Source organism: Mangifera indica, chromosome 1 (assembly GCF_011075055.1).
Source record: "Mangifera indica cultivar Alphonso chromosome 1, CATAS_Mindica_2.1, whole genome shotgun sequence".
Classification (NCBI taxonomy): Eukaryota; Viridiplantae; Streptophyta; class Magnoliopsida; order Sapindales; family Anacardiaceae; genus Mangifera; species Mangifera indica.
The window spans coordinates 18621273-18631674 of NC_058137.1; the positions used below are offsets into that span (position 1 = coordinate 18621273).

The 10402-nt window shown below is 30.9% G+C and overlaps 1 protein-coding gene across 2 annotated transcripts; it reads right to left on the bottom strand.

Annotated features, from left to right (window-relative positions):
* Positions 1 to 12: 12 nt before the first annotated feature.
* LOC123208412 (probable glycosyltransferase At5g03795) lies at positions 13 to 10162 on the bottom strand. 2 transcript variants are annotated; one of them, XR_006500791.1, is made up of 6 exons: positions 9571 to 10162; positions 8794 to 9080; positions 7736 to 7971; positions 706 to 863; positions 371 to 544; positions 13 to 268 (listed from the first exon to the last, which is right to left on the bottom strand). XR_006500791.1 is itself a non-coding variant. In XM_044625911.1 (5 exons), exons 1-5 carry the CDS (start codon positions 10021 to 10023, stop codon positions 443 to 445), a joined length of 1236 nt encoding a protein of 411 aa, XP_044481846.1. In that variant the 5' UTR covers positions 10024 to 10162; the 3' UTR covers positions 276 to 442. The 2 variants fall into 2 exon arrangements, 1 of the variants encoding a protein (XP_044481846.1); XM_044625911.1 differs by lacking the exon at positions 13 to 268 and having other exon boundaries at positions 276 to 544.
* Between the last annotated feature and the right edge of the window lie 240 nt (positions 10163 to 10402).

Below are 10402 nucleotides of genomic sequence, written 5' to 3' on the forward strand. Positions count from 1 at the left end.
CACAACCTAACAAGTGAAAAAGTGTTATTTATTAAAATAACAAGGTGGGAATGTATGTATAATACAGGAAAATATACAAAAGGGTTGGGAAATAGTGGTAGTGCCTACTTTAGTTTTATGTGATCTTGGTCTCGCTTTGCAGCCAATGTGTAACCACAAAACTTGATGGGATTCATGATTACAAGACTAATAAAACTAGACTTGAGAATGATTTTCAAATTCCATATTCTCCCACCCACAAACCAAATATTAATGCAATTGCATGTACCTGTGAATGAGCAAATCTTCAACCATAGATATTAAGAAAACTATTGCAGATGACAGCTTTTACAAGGCAATATTATACAAGACTGACAGCAAAGAATTTTACCTCTTCTGTTTTTCAGTTGCTGGCAAGCAACATTGAGCGTATACAAAATTGAACCGGGATTATATCCACAAATTAATACTTGATAACATGGTGGCGTAACCATAGTTCATACATCACCATATGGAATGTATCATATTTGCTGGGAGGCGAATTCCATTGGAAGTGATGCTGGACCTGAAAACATGACACAATAAGCATTTGTTATTGATTGATACCCAAAAAAAAAATTTTAATTTCCTAAAAGTAAAGTAAACTGAAGTGATTTTCGAAATTAATAGAATGACAGTTTATAACAAGAAAATTTAACTATGTCACGTGCGGTGAACAGCTTCTACCTTAACTAGGTTGTTATGCAGTGAAACAAACTCTTCATCTGATATTTTCTTCAGTATTTGCTTGAGCTGGTAGACATTGCTTTCTTTAACTATAACAGCAAATTTTCGCCAATCCAGAATGTCATTGAATGGCAGGTCATAATAGTTTGATAATATTACTGGCGAAAAAAAAAAAAAAGTTTATTAGATGGATATAATCACAGCAAACAAAACTAAATGTGAAAATAGCATCCAATCAAGAATCAAGACCTTGAAGTAAGATAACCACACAGAGAATCTTAAATTATTTTTATAACAATATCAGTTCATTAGTAAGACCAATTTAATCATACACTGCTTGCCAATATTTTGTGTTTCCCCCAACCAAAATTCCTGCGCCTACTTAAACAACTTGGACATTCAGAGTGGTAGTGCAGCAAAGAATTAGGATATTATCAATTAGCACCCAAAAAAGAAAAACTAAGAAACAAACTTACAAAGACAACTTCCATTAACTTCTAAGAGGCTACACTAAACAGTGTACCATCATCGGATTGAAAACTATATTAAGGTATAAAAGTAATGACTTAATTTATCATTTTACTTGTATTTTATTAGGTGAGGTTATATGTGATGATTATGTTATTTTTGTCTTGCTAACTATGAGTCATTAAAAAGGTGTTGCAGTTAATATCTCTTGGTTGCAATTTTCTGGGTTCTGTGGATGGAAAGAAATAATAGAAACTTTTGAAGATGTTAGTGGAGAAAATGTTTCCTTACTGTGGGATATAAAGTGAAGTTTTGGGTTTCCATCTCCTCAAAGTTTAAAACAGAATCATTTTTACTTCTTATAATAATTGGGAAGCTTCAATGTTATAGCTACATGGTTTATGTTATTATGACTGGGCCTCTAGTAGGCTTTTGTTCGTCTGAATTCTTTCTGTATGGTGAATGACCTTCACCTCTAATGGAAAGCTACTTGATTTTGTGGCTAGCTAGTCTTTAACTTTCTGAGCTAGGATGCTTACACCCTTTTGTGTACACAAATAAGTACATAGATAATATATTATTATATGATTACGTGATTTTTAATTAATGATAAATAATATTCAATCATGCGTGTACTTAAAAGTTTAGTTAATAAATATGGGAATAGGAAAAAAATGATACGCAAATTATACAAGTATAATACGACGAATAATGAAAAATACGTTTGTAAAAAAACACCGCTAAAATTTTCATATGGGAAAAGTACGGAACGTGTATAGACGGATTTAATGCAAAAAATCGTCAATAATACATTTTTAAAAATACAACAATATTATAATAATTTTAATACTTTTCATAAATCTCTTATTGAAAATTAATATAGTAATTCAAATGTAAAATATTTAATTAACTACTAAACCTAATATAATATAATACATAATAAAAAAATTTTAGACAATAAAGAACGTACTAGTCAGTTAAAAAAAGCAAATAAATTAATCAGCTTAAATTTCAGACTTCAAATCAAAGTAAATCTTTATACAGGCCACAAGAGAGGAAAACGTAACATTAAAGTTGGAAATTAAAAAATAAATGTTGTTGGGTTTTTTTAAATGGCAGTGACATTTTTGCAAATAATTAAAAATAGAAGGGGCAATTTTGTACTTTATATTTAGCTAAAATTTCAAAAAATATGACAAACATAAAATACAACGTATAATTCACTTTTAATACGGAAATGATGTAAAATAAGCACTTAATACATTTTAGGTTCAAAAATTCTTTTGAACGTATTTAATACACAAATAATACGAAAACGCAAATAATACACATATGTACTAACTAAGCTTAAAAGTGAGTACACATAGTGAGGGCGCATATAGCCTCACTCTTTTAGAATTGTTAATTGTGGATTCGTTAGTATTGGTACGAGATATTTAGGCATCACAAATAAAAAAAGTTAGCCCTATATCTTCCAGAATCACATTGATTTTGGTAAAGAAAAAAGAGAAGGGCTTCTTAGGGACCTAACAAATATCATTGATATTAAAAGAAAACAATGCTTACAACAAGAGGTCCCCAAAGGCCATAGCCTCCCAATTAATCAAAGGCTTCCCAAAGTACCCAAATATCAATTCAATAAAAATATGTATACTCATTTTGAATACACAAATAAGTATATATTTCATATGTGTCATTATATGATTGAATGATTTTAAATTAATAATAAAATGATACCTAATCATATAATAACACATATAAGTGTATTCTTATTTATATACTCAAAGTGGTATGCATAGTATTGCTCATATTAATATTCTACTCTGTTTTTTACAATCCTAACAGCCCTTTATATATTGCTCATACTCACAATACATTTTTCATAATAGCCCAATCCAATTTCATGCCTACCATACATATTTCATAACTGCTCAATCCCAATAATTTCACTTATAGAAATATTATCTTAATTAAATAATATCTTAATTAATTAACATTTTTTATAAATATTATCCTAATTAAATAGGATCATAATCTTTAAATTCAAATCTCAATTATTCTCTTATCTATTAATATCATAATCAATAATATCTTAATTATTATCATTATAAATATATTTTTTTTATTATTATAAACTTCTAATATTACCCATCCCTTGAAAACCATCTTGCCCTCAAGGTAAGGAAATTGACAAGTCTTTGGTTTTTTTTTTTTTTTAATTTCTTCCAACCTAATTTGAAAAATTCCCACATTTTGTCATTAGTCTAGTTGCTACCAATGGTTGAAAAAGTCCACTCTATGTTGTTCGCTAATGTCAGAAACACTACTTTAACATTGTTTGTCCTATGCACCATCACATATACCTCAAATTTCATCCCCACAATCACTTTCTCGCCAAATTTAGCATCATTCACTGCCAAGAATGTACCAAGAACTTCAGATCCAAGCTTGATCTTGTCGTCTTCATCCTGACTCATCTCTCTTTTTACAACTTCCTCAAATAACAGCGGTGGTGGTTAGGCTTTGATCTCTTTGTCCTTTTCCTCAATTATTTATCTTTTCACGTCTTCTTTCATAGACAATGACAATGGTGGCGATAGACACAACTCCTTCAATTCCTTCGAACATTCTTTCATTTCCTTAAATTTATTAGTCAACCAATCCAAACTGGTGTCTATAGTGTCCAACTTATCCATCACCATCTTTATAATCTTCTTCAAGTCAATACCTTTATTCTCCATACTCTTCTTGATCATGTCAAGATCTAACATACTCTTATACCAATTTGTTAGTGACGAAACAAATATTATTTATATTAAAAGAAAATATTGCTAACAACAAGAAGTGTCAACTTCTCCCTAAAGGTAGTAACTTCCCAATCAACCACAAACTACTCAAAATACTCAAGTATCAATATTCTTCAATGTTTTTTACAATCCTAAAACCCCTTTATATACTGCATACCTACCATACATTTTTCATAATGCCTTAGTCCAATTTCATGCCTACGATACATATTTTATAACTCCTCAATCTCAATTATTTCACCTATATAAAAATTATCCTAATTAAAAAATAACTTAATCTTAAAATTCAAATCTCAATTATTATCTTATCAGTTAATATCATAATAAATATTATCCTAATTATCATCATAATCAATGTTAATTATTATAATAATATTAATGCTAGGAGTTAATAATAATAATAACAATAATTAATATTGATTATGATAATAATAAGGATCATACTGAATAAGGATAATAAGATAATAATTGGGATTTGAATTTGAAGATTGTGATTTTTTTTATTAGAATAATATTTATATAAGATAATATTTCATTAGGATATTATTTAATTAAAATAATATTTATTAGATTGGGGAGTTATAAAACATGTGTGGTAGGTATGACTATATAAAAAGGTGAAAGAAGAATATTGTTATATAGGTAATTTAGATAACCTATGGTTCAATGAGAGACTACGACCTTTAAGAGAACTTGACATCTCTTGTTACCAACACAATTTTCTTTCAATATTACCAATATTTGAGATAAGTTCCTATCAAATTGGAATCAAAGCACGTTAGATCTAGAGAAGAGTATAAGGATGGTGATGAATAAGTTGTACACCATACACACGAGTTTGGATCGTTTGGCCAATGGAATTAAGGAAATTAAAGGGTGTTTGAAAGAACTGCGTCTATCGCCACCATTATCATCATCTACAAAAGAAGTCGTGAAAAGGACGGTGATTGAAGAAGAATACGAAAAGATCGAGGTTCAACTACCATTGTCATTATTTGGGGGAGTCACAAAAAGAGAGATAACTGATGAAGAAGATTACGTGATCAAGACTGGATTTAGAGTTCTTAGTACATTCTCGTTGGTGGATGATGTTAAATCTAGCAAGAAAAAATTTGCGATGTTGAGATTTGAGGCATATGGAACAATGATTAAAACGAACCATGCCATAGTGGTGTTTTGCCAATAACAAATAACATGGAGTTGACTTTTCCGACCACTAATAACAACTAAACTAATGACAAAATGAGATAATTTTTTTCAAATTTGGTAGGAAGAAATGTAAAAAAAAAAAAAGATATCAAAATAAGTGTGTAACAAAACAAAATAAAAAACAAAATAAAAAAAATTTCCAATTCCCCCACCTCAAGGACAAGGTGGTTTTCAAAGGGCAGGTAATATTAGGAGTTAAATATAATAATAAATAATGATAATAATAATTAATATTGATTCCATAAAACTATATATACAAATAATGAGTACAAACGATGACATATCATCATGTGATTGGGTGATTTTGAATTACAAATAAAACAACATTCAATCACATAAAAATATATCATCATTTGTGCACAAGTTGATGTTCATTATTTGTGTATATAGTATTACTTATATTGATAATAATAATAATAAGGGTATATTAGTTAGGGTATTAAATGATAAAATATTAATTGAGATTTGAATTTGAAGATTAGGATATTATAAAATTAGAATAATATTTATATAGGATAATATTTATTAGATTGGGGAGTTCTGAAACATATGTGGTAGGTATGACTATATATAAAAAGGAGCCAAGATTGTGAAAAGGGGAGAGAAGAATATTGTTATTTGGGTAATTTGGACAATTTTGGTTGATTGGGAGGCTACGGCCTTTGAGAAGAGTTAGCACCTCTTGTTGCCAACACTATTTTCTTTCAATATTAATAATAATTAAGCTAGGTTCCTATCATATTCCCCTTCCTTTGATTCTTTATTTTTGCAGGAGATAAAGAATTCTAACACCTCTAAATCTAAAAGCTAAATACAGATATTGTATCAAAAAGCCCTCACCTGATTTATGACATCTAACTCACACCTTGCCTAATCAATTCATACCTCTTTTCATCTTATTCTTTTCTTATTGCACTGAATTTGGTGGATGGATTCTTTGTTGATGCTTTAGTTCACATGATACAATGACTAATAGTTGGACTAGAAGTCCATTTTCTTTTTATTTTCTCTTGTTTGTTTTATTCATTAGATTCATGTAAAAGTCCTTGGATGAAAAGCTGGTTTTGTCTCAAGTCATTAATTGTTGTAGCATATGATATCAGACTACTTTTTCTGCCATTGATGAACAGAGATGATTGGCAGCTGTTAGGAGTTTCTATTAATAATTTATATTGACTAATATCTATTGTTATTATTATTATTCTTATAATTATTATAAACTCCTAACAAAATACAAGTGGCAGGAAAGGGGAAAACAAATGGCATTTACACAGGATCCAGGACCACAAAACGAGGAGAGGGTACCTGGCAATCCATCCGGAGACTTGGTTGTTATGAAGCATAAAAGTGGAGTAAAGGACAAGAGAAGGTAGCTGAGAATTTGCACAAAGTAGGGAGAAGACTGGAAAAGAGTGTTGGCCTCTAGAATGCCAAGCAACCATAGAATTTGGAGGTGTAGGACTGTTATATTGAATCCTGTAATTACATGACTATCTTAGTGAACTTCTGATTAGTTGTAAGTGGACTTCAGTGTACTGAGATTGGTTCATTTGGCTATAACATTTGATTTTCATTTCCAATTACTCCTGTGTTCTTCGTGTGATTGCGTTTGGCTGAAAAACATAGAGTAGGTGGAATATCATGGAAGTGAGGTGTCAGGTGGAAGAGAGAAAGCAGGGTAATTGTGAAGGCTGAGGAGGTTCTGTATCAGTAAACCAAAACACCCAGGTGCTCATCAGAGTCATTTAAAATTCAAATATGTTGTATTCATTTGTTCAAACATTCATTAATCATTATTCAATTTTTTTAAAATTCTAAGTCATTATTCTGCTAATTCCAACAAGTTTAGTATGGTTTTTAAGAAGATAATGGAAGTTGTAATGTACTTATTTGAATGTACTCCAAACATTCAGTGTTGAAGCCTAAAAACCACAAGTTAAGTCTAACTCCAAAACTTGAAGATTTCTAACAAAAATATTTATATTAGAAGGAATGCCTAATTCAGGGCACAAATTAAATAGGTCCAAGAAATTATATAACAACCAAGACTACAATTAGATCCATTCATAATCATTGCTATTCGATACTAGTTTGAAAAGCTATTAATCAAAAAGAACTGCACCTTGTGTTACACATCAGATGAATTATTTACAACTTCATCATCACCCAGGGGATTGGGAGAACAGCTTTCTCCACTGTACTGTAAATATTGCACTCTAAAGCCTCCTTGGAATAATTAACAAGGGCCTTCCATCTGTGCTCTAGTTTCAATATTCTTTACAAAGATTAATTTATGCCTAAGCTATTCCCTGAGGTTTACTGATTGGAAGACACATTCAAATGTTATGTAAAACTATCAGTTCATGTTTGGGACATGAGAAAAGGAAAGCATAAAATAGCATAACTTTTCAACAAGTGTATGGCTTCATAAGCCACATATTCCACAAAGCAACCAACAAAGTAGGCAAACAAACAAAAAAAAAAAAAGAAAACAAAAAAGAAACTTATAAGCACTCACACTAAATTGAGAGAATTTAAAAACTCACCAGGAACACATCCATAATGGATCGAGTCAGCTATACGAGCACTGTTGACCTGGGAGCCACCAGGACATATACAGAATTTAGTTTTGTAAAACCTCTTCTGATATGCAAGAGGTTGTTCAGTAGCCCTATTTATTCTGTTGTTTAAAATGTAAAGTTCTGTGTCATTCTCCCATACATGAGCCAAGATAACTCTAATTTTAGAGTTTCGATGACCGGCCCAAAAACCAAGAGTTTTCCTGTAAATGAAGTTTAATTTAGTAGTTAAACCTTGAATGACATCACAACATCAACCACTGTGCATATAGTTTATAATGAAAAAACCCATACTTTCTTCTCAAAATAATCTATTCCAAAATTTATAATTTTAATTCCTACATATAATTTCTGTTTCATATATTGCAGTTCCAACACATAAATTTTAATTTGTATTATACAACATTTATAATGTTTGTATACTAATTGATGCGGCATTAATTTAATACTATCATATTGTTATGAAATTCCATCACTCATCTACCGTTTTTAATTAAATACAACATTACTTGGAATAAAAACTTAGCAGCGTATCGTTCTCAATTACATACAAGACTATAATGGAGTCAAACAAATCCTTTGTCCCCCTAGCATTCTATTGAGTTGTATATGAGTTGTACAAACCATATTAGGATTTGAATCAAAGTTATATTAGGATTAGAATCTATAAAATAGGAAATTAGTTTATTGTACTTCCAATTATAGTTTATTGTAACAGTATATATAGATATATCCTATTCACTATCAATATATACAAAAATTATTCAAATCAATATTTCACATATTCTATTCTGGTACACTGAATAGTAAAGTTTGCAAGATTGCATAAGCTGTAGTTTTACTTCCAAGAACACAGCTTCCATTTTCAACGATGAAGCAACAATCTTCCAAACTTTACCCAGACACAGTCAATCAAATTAATGTCAAGTTGAAAAGGCCATATGACTACAAATATATAAACTAAAAACATAAGTGCAGCTAACTTGAAAGCAAAAAATAGGTTAATAAGGAAAAGCAAATATAACCTATTTTCTATATCGTTTCCTCCTCGGGGAAGAGCAAATGGCTGCAGGACTTGTGGTAGAGCAACATCTTTGTGTGGAATGAAGGAAACATCATAACTAGGAGAACACACAACTCGAATCGCATTCTTAACAAGAAAAGGAACCCCCTCAGTCGCCCTTACACCCACATCATGACAAGTTACAAAGAAGTGATCAGCACCCAGTGTACGATTCCAATAAGGATACTTGCTTATCAAACTGTCCACATAGTCCTTAACGATTATTGTCATATTCTCATAAGATGTTCCCTGCACATGATCAAATCAGTCACTCAACCATCATCTTCATAATTTCTCACACACATGAAAAAAAAAAAAAAAAACAAAGAATTTCAGACAATACTAAGAAGCAAATCCCAAAATCACATCAAACAAGTAGAATTGCAGTTCAAACTACTAAAATATCAAACTAGCACCTTAAGATGTAACTAACGAACACAAAATGTCATACCAGTAAATCAGTAACATGATAGTTAGACGATATTAATGATAATACGGCATGTTCAGTTGGGATACAAAACATTTTGTAAATTTAGCTTCACTCAATATCAAATTTCATTCTTCTTAGCAAAAATAATAATAATAATAATAATAAATTTTCATTCTAGAAACACTATAATGTAATACCAGAGTTCAAACTAATAAACTACCAATGGAGAACCTAATTTGTAAATAGTACGAGTAGCAACACAAAACAGCAATAAAAGATCATAGCAACAAAGCAATGGTTTTTAAGTACCTTGCCGCGCATTTTATGGCAGGAAATGGGGATGAAGAACAAATGGGCTTGATCGGGATCAGGAGTTAAGAAAGAACTTTCTCGAATATTCTGAAAGAAATAGCCTTCACTGGCATATTTACCGGTCAATTTCCTGGGGGTCTGATAAAAGGTGTTGGGATCACCATCAGGGTAGATATAGATCTTGAATTTCTGCTCCATCTCCAAGTAATTAAGATGGAAGATATTGGGAGAGTGGAAAACATTGGGGTGGAAGAGAGAGTCGTGCTGACTGACGAAGAGAGGAATAGAGGAAGTGTTCAGAGAAGACATAGAAGGAGGGGAATGTAAGGATTTGAGAGAAAGATAAGTGAAGGAAAGAAGAGTCAAAATGGCTAAAGAAAGGAGCGAAGTCCGGAGGGAGCATAGAGTGTGCGACGGCGGCGATAACTGCGGTGGCTTGTTGGCACTCATGCCCGGAATTCGACGCGGATTTCGGTGGAACGAAAGAGTTTTGAGAGGTGGGATTGGATCTGTGTGAGTGACAGTGTGTTGCGTTGTGTTCTGTTGCGTTGGGTTATTCTTTTCTTGTATATTTTATTTATTATATTTGATTATTGTGATTTCTGAAACCAGGAGTGGGTGTGGGACTGCGAATTTGAATCCTATTATTTATAAAGCAATATATAATTAAATAAATTATTTTTTTTAAAACTAAAAAACAATATATAAATAAAATTAGAAAATTGGGGATATAATTAAATTAAAAAATTAAAATGTTAAAAACACTGAAAAGAGTAAAAACAATATACAATTTTAAATCAATTTGTGTTGTACTAAGTTAACCCAAATA